Source organism: Chlorocebus sabaeus, chromosome 4 (genome assembly GCF_047675955.1).
Source record: "Chlorocebus sabaeus isolate Y175 chromosome 4, mChlSab1.0.hap1, whole genome shotgun sequence".
In the NCBI taxonomy this organism is placed as follows: domain Eukaryota; kingdom Metazoa; phylum Chordata; class Mammalia; order Primates; family Cercopithecidae; genus Chlorocebus; species Chlorocebus sabaeus.
Window position 1 is genome coordinate 23,935,473 of NC_132907.1, and position 17,533 is coordinate 23,953,005.

The 17,533-nt window shown below is 40.3% G+C and overlaps 1 protein-coding gene across 1 annotated transcript in view; it reads right to left on the reverse strand.

The window, feature by feature from the left end:
- Positions 1 to 16,830, reverse strand: part of FCHO2 (FCH and mu domain containing endocytic adaptor 2) — a 141,094-nt gene extending 124,264 nt beyond the window's left edge. Inside the window, exons 1-2 of the mRNA XM_073014694.1 lie at positions 16,710 to 16,830; positions 3,864 to 3,955 (exon numbers count right to left, since the gene is read on the reverse strand). Coding sequence (XP_072870795.1) covers positions 3,864 to 3,955; positions 16,710 to 16,742 — 125 coding nt within the window. The 5' untranslated portion in view covers positions 16,743 to 16,830. The remainder of the gene's footprint in view (positions 1 to 3,863; positions 3,956 to 16,709) is intronic.
- Between the last annotated feature and the right edge of the window lie 703 nt (positions 16,831 to 17,533).

Here is a 17,533-nt window from a genome sequence, read left to right on the forward strand (position 1 = left end):
TGAGAACACATGGACACAGGAAGGGGAACATCACACACCAGGGCCTGTTGGGGGGTTGGAGGCCAGGGGGCTGGGGGAGGGACAGCATTAGGAGAAACACCTAATGTGGATGACAGGTTGATGTCATCATGGTAAACCACATGTATACCTATGTAACAACCCAGCACATTCTGCACATATATCCCAGGGCCTAAAGTATAATCAAAAAATTTTAAAATATTAATAAGAACACAAACAACCCTATTAAAAACAAAAATGGGCCAAAGACCTTAACGGATACCTCACTAAAGAAGATACACAGCTGGCAAATAAGCATATGAAAAGATGAAGGACAGGTGTGCTGGTTCCCTCCTGTAATCCTAGTGCTTTGGGAGACTGTGGCAGGAAGACCACTTGAGACAAGGGGTTCAAAACCAGCCTGGGCAACATGGTGAGACCCCCGTCTTGACAACAAAAAAAAAGCCAGGTGCAGTGGCTCACACCTATAATCTCATCACTTTGCAAGGCTGGGGAGGGAAGATCACTTGAGGTCAGGAGTTCGAGACTAGCCTGGGAAACATAGTGAGACCTTGCCTCTACAAAAAAAAAAAAATTAAAAGCAAAGATGCTCCACATCACATGTCATCAGGAAAATGCTAATTAAAACAATGATAAGATACCACTATACACTATTGGAACAACCAAAATCTAGAATACTGACCACACCAAATGCGGCAAGGATATGGCGCAACAGGAACTCTCATTCATTGCTAGTTAAAATGCAAAATGGTATTGTCACTTTGGAAGATGAGTTTCTTACAAAATTAAACATATTCTTTCCATATAATCAAGTAACTGCATTCCTTGGTATTTAAAATTTAATTTAATTAAAACTTAGGATCACATGAAAACCTGCACACAGATGTTTACTGCAGCTTTATTCATAATTGCCAAAACTTGGAAGCAACCAAGATGTCCCTGAGTAAGTTAGTGGATAAAATGTAGTACATCCAGACAACAGAATATTATTCAGTACTTAAATGAAATGAGCCTGGCCAGGCACAGTGGCTCACACCTGTAATCCCAATACTCTGGGAGGTCAAGATGGGCGGATCACCTGAGGTCAGGCATTCCAGACCAGCCTGGCCAACATGGCAGAACTCCGTGTCGACAAAAAATACAAAAATTAGCCAGGCATGGTGGCGCATGCCTGTGGTCCCAGCTACTCAAGAGGCTGAGGCACAAGAATCGCTTGAACTCAGGACAGGGAGGCTGCAGTGAGCCATGATCGCACCTCTGCACTCCAGCCTGGGCTGGGTGACAGAGTGAGACTCTGTCTCAAAAAAAAAAAGAAAAATACAAAAATCAGTCAGACATGGTGGCACAGGGCTATAATCCCAGCTACTTGGGAGGCTGAGGCACAAGAATTGCTTGAACCCAGGAGATGGAAGTTACAGTGAGCAGAGACTGGGCCACTGCACTCCAGCCTGGATGGCAGAGCTAGACTCTGTTTCAAATCAATCAATCAATCAATCAGATAATGTATACAAAGTTTACATTTTTTCCTTTCTCATTCAGTCCTTCAAGAAATATGATTATCCTATTGTTCCAGGCTCTGTGCTAGCCACTGGGATACAAATGATTACTGTTTCACAGAGGAACATAAAAACAAATAAAAATAAATAATTACCAAATTTTAGAAATACTACAAAGAGATAGGTGATGTAACAAAAAATTATATTAGGTGTTTTTGACCTAGTCAGAGAGATTAGGAAAGGCATCCTAAGAGCAGTGACCACATTGCTGAGCTCCAAAGAATAAGTAGGCCATTAACTAGGTGAAGAGGAGAATAGGTATTTACAAAGCCTGGACTAGACAGAGGAAGTCTTTCCATAAGATACCCAATATCTCTGGAGTGGAAAGAATAAGGAGCAGCCTGTAATTCATATATCTCTTTGTACTATGCATGCAGTTTTGTTATTACTCATCTCTGTTAATTGTATCTGTGTTCTCCTGTGAGACAATATTCTGTTGTATCCCATGCCTAGCAGAGAGCCTGGAACAATAAGACCTGAAAGGTAGTTTGAGGGTCAGACAATGCAGGCATATCTTAAGAGACCTTGAGATGGCTGAAAGAGAAAAGGTAACAAACTGATCTGTACTATAGCTCAAAAAAAACCACTCCAACTACAGTACAGAGAGTTAAGTTGTAGGAAAACAAGAACGAATGTAGATAGAGCAGTTAGGAGCTACTGCTGAAGTTCAGGCAAAAATAATGATAGTTGGGATCAGCATAATGAAGTTAGAGATTCATTCCATGGAAAAACCTTTACTGAGGGCCTACCAAGTGCCAAGCACTATCACAAGTGCATAAATAGAGCAAAAAGACAAAATAAGCAAAAAAGACAAAAATTCCTGCCCTTGTTGGGTTTATATTCTAGTGGGAAGAGACAGAAAAATAAATAAGTGAAATATCACTTTTATCAGATGGTTATACACACTATGGAGAAAAATAAGGTAGTAAAGGGAAAGTAGGAGGGATTGTCTCACTGCCCAAAGAATCAGAAAGGGATAGATTCTGGGCAAAGGAAGGATGACTCAGGAGTCCTGGACTTCTTACAATGACTAACATAAACAGGGCTCAAAGGCATAAGAATATCTGCCCTGATGGTTCCAAAACAGACAGTGATAGTAGTGAGGTGTAGGGGAAGAGGGAAGGCTAAGGAACATGCCAACAGATGCAGAGTTCTGCGGCCTTTCCTTTCCTCCTGCCAATGATGATGTAGAAGCCCAGAGGAAGAAGAGCCTTACCCAGGGCATTTGAGCTTTTGCATTGCTTGTTGATTCCAGTAGAGAGGGGAAAGTAAGAAAAGAACTGAACTTATATAATAGTTTATTCCCCGATTCCTACCAGTCTGTAAACTCCATGAAGGGAGAAGCTGTATCTTAACCACTATATTCCCATAATCCAGACAAGTACCTGGTACACAGCACTGATGGGATATATATTGTTGAAAGAATACATGAATAAATGGAGTATTAAATTTAAAGCCAAAGAATCCCTGTATTATCAAGGTAAAGATTTTAAATGTGTTCATATAAATAATTACTAAGTTGGGGTAGCCACAAAACAGCTTTAAGTTAGTAGGATAGCAGCTTTTGAGTTCTGTTTGATTTTGAATCATAATCAAATTATATTTATTCTTAATAGCTTTTAAATTTGCTATATTCTAAGACTCTTAAAGACAATCACATTTTATAAATTTGCAAGATTTTAAAATATATACTTAGGACTTTTAAAAATAAAAGTTACAAAAACATAAAATTAAACTGAAGTTCAGAAAACGTAATCTTTTCTAATTATTTTAGCATGTTTAACAAATGTTAATGCTTTATCCTACAAACTTCTCAACTTTATTATATCACCTTGCTAGCATATCCAGTGAAAAATATGTACATAATATTTTCAAGCAGGAATCTGCAAGCCAGGGGTTTAACAATGCCACTTTGAGCCACTATAGAGCCCACAGCTGTGTAGATGATAGATACAAATAGAAGACAGAATTACAGTATATATTTTAAAACAAGGATTGCTTTATTCCACATCCAAATAAAGTTTTCTCCATGATTTATATTCTAAAATTTAAATTGCTATTAATTTGTTAAACAAATTACTTATTTAAAAGATACATATCGGGGGAGGGGGGAGGGATTGCATTGGGAGTTATACCTGATGTAAATGACGAGTTGATGGGTGCTGACAAGTTGATGGGTGCAGCACACCAACATGGCACAAGTATACATATGTAACAAACCTGCACCTTATGCACATGTACCCTAGAACTTAAAGTATAAAAAAAAAAAAAAAAAAAAAAGATACATACCGTTCTCTTACAAAATCTGCTAGTTCTTTAGTTGATGTCTGTCCATGTTTCATATTATGGTAGAGGACATCAAAGCCACTATTTTTTTCCCCCTAAAATGTAAAAAGATTTTTAGTTTCACACACAAAAAAACAGATAAAAATGACTTGAGAATATAAAAAGCCAACACTAACTAATATGCAATCCTGTGCTCTGGTGAGGTGTTTTTCCTTAATTTAATTATTCTCATTTATTGTATGATTTTAAACAGTATAAAGCAATATTATATGCTTTAATATAGTTTACAATTAACTACATACACATATACCTACATACACACAAATATGCGTACACTTTGTAATCACCCATAAAAGTACAATTAATGAAATTAAGTTGTGACCAGGCACGGTGGCTCACACCTGTAATCCCAGCACTTTGGGAGGCCGAGGTGGGTGGATCATGAGATCAGGAGATCAAGACTATCCTGGCTAACATGGTGAAACCCTGTCTCTACTTAAAATACAAAAAATTAGCCAGGTGTGGTAGAGGGCGCCTGTAGTCCCAGCTACAAGGGAGGCTGAGGCAGGAGAATGGCATGAACCCGGGAGGTGGAGCTTGCAGTGAGCCAGGATTGTGCATTGTACTCCAGCCTGGGTGACAGAACCAGACCATATCAAAAAAAAAAAAAAAAAAAATTAAGTATGAGGCTGGGCGTGGTAGTGTGGTGGCTCATGCCTATAATCCAGCATTTTGGGAGGCAGAGGCGGGCAGATCACTTGAGGTCAGGAGTTCTAGACCAGCCTGTCCAGCATGGTGAAATCCCATCTCAGCTAAAAATACAAAAATTAGCCGGGTGTGGTGGCATGCACCTGTAATCCCAGCTACTTAGGAGGGTGAAACAGGAGAATCACTTAAACCCAGGAGGCGGAGGTTGCAGTGAGCCGAAATCACACCACTGCACTCTAGCCTGGGAGACAGGGTGAGACTCTGTCAAAAAACCAAACAACAAAAAAGTATGAAATTTTAAGGAATATGCAGCAAAATTAAGAAAAGATAAACATGGACCTTTCAAAACATATTACCAAATCCCATTTCAATTTCTTTAACACACAGTAAGAAATTCCTGATCATTTAATTTAGAGTTTGTGCTTTAAAATTACTAAATCTCAATTTCTGAATTAAGACAGTAAAGTACTTAAGACATATCAGCACTGAGTATCACAAAATACTTAGATCTTTCAGTCAGTAAACTTAACTTGAGAAGTGAGAAAACAGATAAAATTTAACAAAAGAGAAGTAACAGGCTATTTTCTAGTTTTTAATTAACAGGATTTTCATTTGTTTGTTTTTGTTTTTGAGAGTCTCACTCTGTCATCCAGGCTGGAGTACAGACATGCAATTATGGCTCACTGCTACCTCCCCGTCCCAGGTTCAAGCGATTCTCGTGCCTCAGCCCCTCGAGTAGCTGGGATTACAGGTGTGCACCACCACGTCCGGCTAATTTTTGTATTTTTAGAAGAGACAGGGTTTTGCCATGTTGGCCAGGCAGGTCTCAAACTCCCAGCCTCAAACAATACACCTGCCTTGGCCTCCCAATGTGCTGGGATTACAGGTGTGAGCTACTGCGCCCAGGCTAATTAATGAGATATTAATAGAACAGATCACTACACAATCCTGGAAAACCTCTACTGCTGTTCAATCCTATGAATCCTAAATTAGTAAATCATAAAGATAACATTAGAAATGTCAATTTTTTCAATGAAGTAAAAGACAACCGATACACTAGGTTTAAAAACTCTCTTTACAGGCAGCAGTTTTTATTTTTCTTTAGTGAAAATGAAATAATGAAGAATGGAATATATTTGTTGGAAAAGCAATACCATAAGCAAGTGTTATATAATCCAAAACTTGATTTTTCCACAGTTCACTGAAAACAGAAAGCATAAGAACTTTCAGCTATGTTGAAGTGCTTCCTGATAAACTCAATGTAGCTAGTAATTAGTTTGCCTACATATCACAAATTAAAATGTCCTATCTGTAACAAGATTATATAAACAGTACCCTTAGCATTTTGAATAACCATTTCCATTTATCAAGAATATAACATAAAACCACAGCCTCTTGTGAATCCAAACATTTTCATTTGGCTTCTGCAACTTTACATGTTTCAGATTTTTTTAGAAGTTTATTGTCGGAGGCTTGTGCCTATAATCCCAGCTACTCCAGAGGCTGAGCAAGGAGGCCTGCTTGAGGCCAGGTGTTCAAGACCAGCCTGGGCAAAGTGAGAACCTGTCTCTAAAAAAAGAAAAAGACAAAGATAAGGGTTTGAAACTTCTCCTTCGGTGAACTTTTTAAGAGTAACAGTAAATTAGACACTAAAAATAAAAAACCTGGATAGCATTCAGTTTTTTTAAAAAAAGTTTTTGCGGAAACAAGGTCTCGCTATGTTGCTCAAGCTGGTCTTCCAACTCCTAGCCTCAAACAATCCTCCCACCGTGGCCTCCCAAAGTGCTGGGATTACAGGTGTGAGCCACTGCATGTGGCCAGCATTCACTTTTGGTGAGTCCAAGATTCGAAAAATAGGCAGAAGATAGATTATATATTGTATAATCAAATTTCTAATTTAAAAATTGGTTTTACCAAGTTCCATTTTTAATTTTTCAAAAAGTTCTTTGGAGGGATAAGAGAAGGGTCAGGAGGTACTATCCTGCAAACACCAATAACATGCCTAACCTCCCTCTCAACTCTAAACCCCCTCAAAAATAAATAAATACTATCACTTCCTACCTTGTCTACATTTTCCTTTTAATTTAGCTCTTATGGACATTTACTAGATAACCCTGGACAAGTCAATGCACAATATAACATTAATATTTTTGATACAGTCTCACTGTCTTGACTTCTCTGAAAAACACCATAAAACATTTTACTAATCCTAAAGATTTTTTTCCTTGAAGAATAGCCCCTTTAGTGAAGAACCTGTAGCTACACTTTAATGAGAACTCAACAGACATGCAATGACAGCTCTCCAGTGCCACTGTGGCCTTGAAAACTGCTAGGGAGCTGGAGGTAAAATACAGGTACACTTCATTTTACTGCACTTTGAAAATACTGCATTTTTACAAATTGAAGGTTTGTGGCAATCCTGTGTCAAGCAAGTCTATCAATATCTTTTTTCCAACAGCATGTGCTCACTTCTTCCCTGTGTTAGCATTAGCAATAAAGTATTTTTTAATTAAGGTATATATATTTTTAGATAAAATGCTATTGCACACTTAATACACCAGTTATCATGTAAATAACATAGTGTAAACATAACTTTTACATGCACTGAAAAACCAGGAAAGTTTGTGACTTGCTTCATTGTGGTTGTTTGAATTCAACACACAATATCTCTAAGGTATGCCTATGTATGCAAGCAATTTTTCTACAAGTATACAGGACATTCTACCATAAGTTACAACCTCTTCTCATCAACATTCTATTTGTACAGTAGTCCCCTCTTCTCCACAGGGGATGTTTCAAGATCCCCACGGGATGCCTGAAACCATGGATAGTCACGAATCCTTTATATACTAGTCACAAACCCTTTATATACTGTTCTTTTTGTAATCTGATAACCAAGATGGCTACTCAGTGATTAACGGGCAGGAAGGGTATACACTATGGATGCCCTGGACAAAGGGATGATTCACATCCCAAGCAGGACACAGTGAGATTTCATCACATTATTCAGAACAGCTCAAAATTTAATGCTTATGAATTATTTCTGGAATTTTCCATTTAATATTTTCAGACTGCAGTTGACCTCAGATCTGAAACTATGGAAAGTGAAATTATGGATAGGGAAAACAACTGTACATTGACATTTTTAGTCATGATCATTAAAGGTACTCTGCAGACCTACTGGCAAGATACTGCTAATATAGAAAATTGTGACTAAAATATATAGAAGAGCCGGGCGCAGTAGCTCACGCCTGTAATCCCAGCGCTTTGGGAGGCCAAGGCGGGTGGATCGCCTGAGGTCAGGAGTTTAAGACCAGCCTGGTCAACATGGTGAAACCCCATCCCTACTAAAAATATTTTACAAATTTGCCAGGTGTGGTGGTGTGCCCCTGTAATCCCAGCTATTCAGGAGGCTGAGCCAGGAGAATCACTTGAACCCGGGAGGCAGAGGTTGCAGAGAGCCGAGATCATGCCACTGCACGCGAGCCTGAGCAGTACAGTGAGACTCAGTCTCTAAATAAATAAAAATAAAATAAAGTATGCAGAATAGTCACTCAGAATGATTTGATGCAGGTACAATAGTGACTCAAACATATTTGCTGGTTGACTGAAGGAAAGAAATCTTACTACCTTTCAAAAAATGGTTTTTCTCACCTCTCAGATATTCTTCTCTAATCTTTTATAGTTCACCTCTTCCAGTTAGTAGAATCCTTAAAGCTATCTAAATAAATATTATATGGGCTGAGAAAAAACTACAGAAGCAAACAGTAGTTAAGATAATTGTTTAATTTTTATATCTTTTGCGTTTTCTGTAATGTTCTATAAATGAAAGTATTTTTCATTACTTTCGAAATAAACTAAACCAACAATTTCAGTTTTCTCAGCTCTTCAATCTATGCCTGCAAAGAGACAGAAGGCTACTTTCTTAAACTGGCATCTTGTTCACATCAGTACTTAAATCTCCAGTCCTTGTACTTCATAAACAGAAAAAAAAAAAAAAAAAAAACTGGAAGTTCCCACACAAAATGGGAATGATTAAAGAAGATTACAGCCTATCTGGCCAGGTGTGGTGGCTCATACTTGTAATCACAGCACTCTGGGAGGCTGACGCAGGAGGAGTGCTTGAGGCTAAGAGTTTGAGACCAGCCTAAATAACATAGTAAGACCTTGTCCCTACAAAATTTTTTTAAAAATTAGCCGGGAGTGATGGCATGCGCCTGTAGTTCTAGCCACTCCAGAGGCTAAGGCAAGAGGATTCCTGGAGCCCAGGAGCTCAAGACTGTAGTGAGCTCTGATGGTGATGGGGCCACTGCACTCCAGCCTGGGCGACAGAGGAAGACCCTGTCTTAAAAAAAATAGGCCAGGCGTGGTGGCTCAAGCCTGTAATCCCAGCACTTTGGGAGGCCGAGATGGGCGGTTCACGAGGTCAGGAGATCGAGACCATCCTGGCTAACACGGTGAAACCCCGTCTCTACTAAAAAATAAAAATAAATAAAAATAACTAGCCGGGTGAGGTGGCGGGCGCCTGCAGTCCCAGCTACTCGGGAGGCTGAGGCAGGAGAATGGTGTAAACCTGGGAGGCGGAGCTTGCAGTGAGCTGAGATCCGGCCACTGCACTCCAGCCTGGGCGACAGAGAGAGACTCCTTCTCAAAAAAAGAAAATAATAATAATAATAATAAAAGAAACAAATTACAGCCTATCTCCATTCCATGGAAACCTATTCAACGAATGCTTATTCACATGAGAAAAATACCAGACGGTAATACCAACTGAAAATACCAAGACACAAAACCACATGGTAGAATCTATCTTGAATTTTGTATTTCTAAAGAAAATTATAAGGGTAGAGGGAGAGGCTATAGGCAATTTGTGTTCCGTATTCTTCTGTGTTTTACCTATCACATGATAATGGTTTTAACTAAAATGGAAAACTATGTACACTTGTGGTTGTTACTTCAACCAACTGAAAACTCACTCTCCTTGGTTTTAAGGTTCCACCACCACCACTAATTTGCTTTACTTATATTTACTTATATTATACCTTCCTATCTTTTCCCTAAAGTCAAGCAAACATGCTTGATATATCTCCCATAACCTTCACTCCTGCAAATTCATCAGGGAGCATGGCTATCTCCTCAACTTTATCACACACTTTAACACTTTCCAATCTAATTCTCTCTGACTCTGGCCATTCCAGCACATTTATCAATATAGCAGGTATCATTACAGGTTTCAGTTGCTGTCATGCTGTTGTTTTTGTTTCTCCCCACATCACAGCAATTTATACTTATCTTTTTGGACCTGACAGCTACTAAAATTCTTCCAGTTGTAATAATCCCTTTTTTTTTTTTTTTTTTTTTTTTTTTTTTGAGATGGAGTCTTGCTCTGTCACCCAACTGGAGTACAGTGGCCTGATCTCAGCTCACTGCAACCTCTGCCTCCCGGGTTCAAGCAATTCTCCTGCCTCAGCCTCACGAGTAGCTGAGACTACAGGTGCGCACCACCATGCCCAGCTAATTTTTGTATTTTTAGTAGAGACAGGGTTTCACCATGTTGGCCAGGATGGTCTTGATCTCTTGACCTCTTGACCTCATGATCTGCCCACCTTGGCCTCCCAAAGTGCTGGGATTACAGGCGTGAGCCACCGCACCTGGCCCAACTCTAATATTCTTTAATGTTTCCACACTAAGAAAACTGAAAGCCAAATCCTTATTCCCCTTCGTTTTTAAGTCTCCATGGGATCCTATTTCCGCTTGAATTTCTAAGGGTGCTTCTGTTAACTATTCTAGAATTATGACATTAGGATGGATAATCTCAGGAGATACCCCAATGACTCAAAAAACTACTTTCAAAGGGCTGATATTACCACATGTGCAGGATGATTTAAAGCATAACTGTTCCCTCATCCTTTGCTTAAATAATTTAAGTGGTTCTGAAAGGATTACAGCATTTAGGATTTAATGAGTAGGGCTGAAACAGAATGCAGACATCAAATTTATATCCTTTCAAATGTCAAAGTTCCTAAAATCCTCCCCCTGAACTGTACATATACAAACTAAATCAGTATCAATTTTCACTTCCAAATTTCTCCTATAATTAAGGCAAAAATATAAAACAAATCACAATCCTTAAAAAATTCTAAGGACCTCACAATAAAATTTAGTGCAATCTAAAACACTACAATTTTATAATGTCTACTGTCAAGTCTTCTGCATCAAGTTAAATGAAACTGTAGTCTTCAATTTCACAGCTTGTTGCAACTGGAACAAGTTGGGCCTGGCTAACTTGCTAACAGTTATACAATAATACATTTTAACCTAGTGAAGTGTATGTTATTTGGTCTTATCTCTGGAAAACCACCTAAGAAATTGGTAATGGTGATTGCCTTTAGGGAGATCTTGATTACCAGACAAAAAGAGGAAGATTTACTCCCTCTTATACCTTTTAAATATTACTCCACGTAAAATTTGCCAATCTGTTAATGTATAAATATATACAGATACACAGATTTTGTTTTGGTATGTCATCTGATGGGATCATATCCTAAAAGCAGGTATCCCAAACTACAATATTTGGAACTTTCAAGTAATAAAAAGCCTGTATTCTGGGTTTCAAATATGGTCACCTCAACCAATTTGCTAAAGACATATATTTTAAAATTTCATATGGAAACATAACCCCAAAGAATGTGTGTTAGTCTCTCCTCTAGGATACTAAATTTAGATTAGATAATCAAGCATATAATAATATTTTTATCCCAAAGACCTATTAATAGCAATTCCAGAATTTTAAAATACGTTTTAATTCTCTCAGCTTATCCAAGTAACGATAAATTAAATTTTGGATATATAACCAATGCTCCAATTTAATTTTAAATCAAAATATAACAAACCAATGAAATCAAGTAAAAGGAGACTTCTGTACAGTTAATCAGTAAAAGAAATAAGGAAAAACTTCAGGATAAAAATACCTAATTGTTGTTTGTTCATTTTTGATGTGCCGACTACAGATAACCTCTGGAAAAAGTCACCTAACTAAAAATCTCAGCTCATCACAATGTGATATATACTAAAGAATACTACTGGCTGGGCGCTGCGGCTCATGCCTGTAATCCCAGCACTTTGGGAGGCCAAGGCGGGCAGATCACGAGGTCAGGAGATCGAGACCATCCTGGCTAACATGGTGAAACCCCGTCTCTACTAAAAATACAAAAACTTAGCCAGGCGTGGTGGTGGGCACCTGTAGTCCTAGCTACTGGGTGAGGCAGGAGAACAGCTTGAACCCGGGGGGGCGGAGCTTGCAGTGAGCCAAGATCGTGTCACTGCACCCCAGCCTGGGAAACATCGAGACTCCGTGTCAAAAAAAAAAAAAGAACACTACTTAGTGTCTTTGGGTGAATGCTTCATATCGTATATAGATTGGGATTACTATGTAAAATGAAGATTATAAGCTATTCAACTCAGGTATGTTTTACATACTTATTTGTCCCCCCTTAAGTAATAATTACCTATGAAATGCATTCTTTTAAGGTTTTTTGCTTACTAATCTGGGTTTACATACAAATATAATGCCTTTTTAATTATTATATTGCAATGTTGCTATAATCTCAAGATTATAAACTTGTACTCAATTATTCCTTTGAGAAAGCAGCAGCATAGACACTTCCTCACTGTAATACTGATCAATATCTTTTTAAAGTTACATAATCTTTTACAATATCTTTTCAAAGTTACATAATGTTTAATACGTAAAAACAATTGTTTTACATATTAAAATTGTTTTACATATTAAAAGCAATGGTGTGAATTTCCACTATCAAAATTATTTTTGCTGTCCAATTTTAATTTTGCTGTCCAATTTCAGCTTATCAATGGTGCTATACTTTGTGGCAAAAACTGACTTATCAATAACAAAACACCTGTTCTGTAGAAAGTTTTGAATAATTTTTTCCTTTAAAGTACAGTATTAAGTAAACGAATTTTCAATTTAGCACATAATTTTAATTGACAAAACCCATACTTTAAAGAAAAAGGAAGAATATGCTGCTTTCAAAAGAGCTTGAAGACAGTTTCAAAGATTCAAATTTTCTTCTAACGAAATGTCACAACAAAAAAGGTTTGTCTTTATATATGTGGGGGAGAAAACAATTAACAGGTTGTTTGATTAGAAACCTAAAATTTTGACTGGGCACAGTGGCTTAGCACTTTGGGAAGCTGAGGTGGGAGCATAGCTTGAGCCCAGGAGTTCGAGACCAACCTGGGCAACATAGTGAGATCTCATCTCTACAGATAATTTAAAAATTAGCTGGGCATGGTGGCCTGTACCTGTGGTCCCACCTACTCGGAAGGCTGAGGTGGGAGGATCATTTGAGCTTGGGTGGTCAAAGCTGCAGTGAGCCATGCTCATGCCACTGCATGCCAGCCTGGGCAACACGGTGAGACTGCAACTCAAAAAAAAAAGAAAGAGAAAAGAAGGAAGGAAGGAAGGGAGGGAGGAAGGAGAAGGAAAGGAAAGGAAAGGAAAGAAAGACAAGGCAGACCTAAAACATTAAAGGTTCCCATTATCTTTTAATTGATGAAAACCATATATATTTATCATGTAGAACATGATGTTTTGAATTTTGCCAATTTTATTTCCTTTTAATAGTCCCACTTTAAATGCTAGAGGAAAGAGTTAAATTGCTATCTATGTTAAGGGATTATTTTTATAAATGATTCTGAAATATGTGACTTTTTGTTTTCCGTTTTTGAGACAGGGTCTCACTCTGTTGCCCAGGCTGGAGTACAGTGACCAATCATAACTTACTGCAACCTTAAACTCCTGGGCTCAAGCAATCTTCCCGCCTTAGCCTTCCAAGCAGCTGGGACTATAGGCATATGCCACCACACCTGGCTAATACTTAAAAATTTTTGTAGAGACAAGGTCTACTGTGTTGCCCAGGCTGGTCTCCAAGTCTTGGGCTCAATCCATCCCCCGGCCTCAGCCTCTCAAAGTGCTGGGATTACCCGCGTGAACCACCATGCCCAGTCTACAACGACAACGATCAAATTCTCAAAAGTTAATTATTTAGTTAATTCCTAGAGCTTCCTAGCTCACTGAGCCTCCTCGCAGCCCCAATTCCAGACCAGGCAATAAAATAAGATGCAGTCTATTAACTATTTGTTTTCAATAGTGAAAATGAAGGCAAAAACTAAAACACAAATTAGATTTGGAGGTCTCTCCAGAATTCAAATATTGAAGTTTATTCCCGTTCCTCTTTTAATGAGAATACCCAAGAAGCACATAAAAATGTGTACAAAGATACTCAGAGAAGTATTATTCATATTAGCCAAAAACATCAAACAAGGCTATGTTCAAAGCTCAATTAACAGAAAATGAAACATAACTTTTAACGTGAAGGTGTAATTTGGAATTAAGTTAGCAACTTAAAAAACACTGAAGCATCGAAAAAAATGCAAAACATTTATAAGAGCATCAATTTTTAAATGCTCTTTATAAACATTTTATAAATTGCCATTGTAAAACCTAATGCCTAAAATAGACAGGCTAATCCTAAAATTCATGTGGAAATGCAAGTAACCCAGGTAGTCAAAATAATCTGGAAAAAGAAGAAAAAAGCTGGAGGACTCATACTTCCTGATTCCAAATTTGCTATACAAAACAAATTTGTAATCCAAACAATAGCAATCCAAATTGTGTGGTACTGGCTGTTATAAGGACAGACAATGGAACAGAATGGAAAAAAGAGAAATAAATCCATATATTTCTGGTCGATTGATATTTGACAATGGTACCACAATTCAACGGGGAAAGATGAGCCTTTTCAACAAATGGTACTGGGACAACTGGACATACAATTGTAAAAGAATGAAGTTATACCTTTTCCTTGCACCATACACAAAAATTAACTTCGAATGGACCATAGACCTAAACAGAAGAACTGAAACTATAAAACCCTTACAAGAAAACACAGGGAGTAATTTTGGGGTTAGGCAAAGGTTTCCTAGATACAATAAAAGCACAAGTAATAGAAAAAGTAGATAAGATGGACTTCACTAAGACTTCATGAGCATTAAAATCTTATGAGTTACTTCAAAGAGCAGCATCAAGAAAATGAAAAGGCAGCCCACAGAATGGGAGAAAATGTTTGCACATTATGTATCAGATAAGGTGTGTATCCAGAATATTAAAAAAAAAACTCTTACAACTCAATTATAAAAAGACAACCCAATTTTTAAATGGGCAATTAATCTAAACACATGTCTCCAAAGAAAATAGAGTAACAGACAATAAGCACACGAAGAGATGCTTGACATCATTAGCTGCGATGTCAAGGATCAGAGAAATGCAAATCAAATCACAATAAAATATTAATACTACTTCACGTTCACCCACCATATTATAATAAAAGGGACAAATAAGTGTTGGTGAGCATGTGGAGAGGAACCCTCAGATATTGCTGGTGGGATTGTAAAATGCTACAACCGCTTCAGAATAGTATGGCAGTTCTTCAAAATGTTAAACATAGAGCTACGATTTGACCCAGGAATCCCATTCCCAAAAGAAATGAAAACAAACGTTCACACAAAAACTTGTACAAAAATGTTCATGGCAGCATTACTCATAACCCAAAAGTGGAAACAACCAGATGTCCATCACTGATTGGACAAATATTAATAAAATGTGGAATGGAATATTATTTGGCCATAAAAAGTAATTAGTACTGATACATGCGACATCATGGATAAACTTTGAAAACATTATGCTTAGTGAAAGAAACTAGTCACCATGGCCCCATTTATAGAATATATCCAGACTAGACAAATGTAGAGAGGCAGAAAATACATTAGTTGCCTAGGCCTGGGGCAGGGGGAAAATGGGGAGTGACTGCTAATGGGTCTATGGATTCTTTCTGGGATAACGAAATTGTTGTAAAATTGACGTGGTGACGTTTACACAACTCTATGAACATATGAAAAATCTCTGAATTTTACTACACTTTAAATGGGTGTATTGGTACGGAATGTGAACTCAATAAAGCTGCTTAAAAAACAAAACACCTAACGTCTAGTATATACGTTCTTTGTGGAAAACAAGGTACATTCAAGACTAATAACTATGAACTGATTTGGTTACTAACCAAGACCACGCTTGAGGCACTTAGAATTAAGAATTTAACATACACTCCTTACTAGCTAAAAGATTACCCCTTTAAATATGTCTAAATCTCAACGAAAATGGAACTGCAGTACTTGCAACTGTCAGGGCATAAAATGGGATTCACGAAAGATACCTGAGTAAACACGTTCCTTTCCCGTACATGGCTGAACTGTGCTTCCCATTACAAAAAAAAACAATAACTGCAGAAAAATACTCCACCGGGAGTCGGAAAAATTCTAAAAGAAGAATCTAATACTGACCTAAGACAAGGGGTGGAAAGAATGAGGAAGGGGAAGGAGCACAGAGGAGTAAGGGGAAGTCTCCGTGCATTTAAGCCCAAGGAGTTCGGTTACATTAAATCCAACTTTTAAAAGCTTTGTGAACAGGCCCAGAGGCAAAGTCCTGGGCGCAAACCCACGAGCCGAGCTGCGAGGCTGAAAGGAAGTGCTAGTCCAGCCCAACTCCGCACTGGATTTGGTGTGGAAATGGTCCGAGGTAAAAGGGATCGCTCAGATGCGGGGCCCGCGATTGAGGGCCAGAGGCGAAACCCCTCCGCCCGGCGCTCCCAGCCAGCGCGCAGCGGGAGGCTGCCGTGCCGCGGGCCCGTCTTTCGCGTCCCAGTCGCCGCGCACGCCCCGCGCGGAGCGCGCCCGGCGCCGGGAGCCTCCGGAGGGGCTGGGTCCCGTCTCCCGCCCCATCCGGCGCTTTGTCCCAGCCCCGGCGGCCGGCGGCCCCGCTGCGGGCTCCCGGGCCGCGGTGACAGCCCCCGTCCCCAGTAGGGCTGCGAGCCCGGGAGTCCCTATAAGCTGGCGACCGGTCGCCCGCCGGACCTCACCCAGGCGGGACGCGGCAGGCGGCGGTCTGAGGACGCTCGCCCTACCCAAGGAGGAGCCGCCGCCGCCCGAAGCGCACGCAGGCCAAGCTCAGGCGCCAAAAGCCTTGGACTTCGAAACACACTACTTCCAGCATCCTAAGCTTACCCAAAAATTCTCGACGAAATACGCCATGACCATCGTGCCGCCGCCGCGCCAGGTTCCGCGTCCGCGCCCGCCCGCCGCTGTGTAAACACGGTCCGGCCCCCACAGCACCCCCGCCTTTCGCCGCCGCCGCCGCCGCCGCCGCCTTCTTCCCAGAGACCGGCCCGCACCTTCCAGGGCGCATGCGCCACCTAGCGGCTGCCGCCGCTGGGCGAGCACTTAGACGCCACGGCCACGGTATGCGCATGCGCCCTGTCCCAGTCCCGGGTGTTGGTGGATCTGTCTGCAGCCCGGGCGCGGCTGGGTTGAGTGTTCTCTCAGGAATGGTGGAGAACTGGGTCCTTGAGGAGTCACCGTGGAGACTGCTCTCCCTGTTTGCGGTGCAATGGGCACTGGCCCAGGGACAGAGCGAAGAGAAGGGCCAGCCAGCGTCTGTGGAGTCGGCAGACTGGCTGCCCACTCTCTCCTCACAAGACTCGCTTCCCCGGCCTTCGAGGATCTCGAACGGACTATAGTCTGGGCTCACTGGGCTGGAGGAAACTTGGCCGCTGGCCACCTGGAGGAGACTGAGAAGCCTTTGGTCAACAGGGCGCCTTTCCTTGAACCAAAACAAAACTTTCCGAAGCCGGAAAGGAAACGCCCAGTGTCGCCTGAGAGCCCTGGAGCTGCGCGAGACCCAGGCACCGAGTGCAGCCTCGGCCGCTGACCTCTAGCACGCCTGGAGCAGACCAGCCGGGACGGCCCGCAGGCCTGCGGGAGCGGAATGTGACCCGAAACCGACGGACTTCCTGACCCATGGTCCATGGTTCTCTTAGCAACTTGAACAT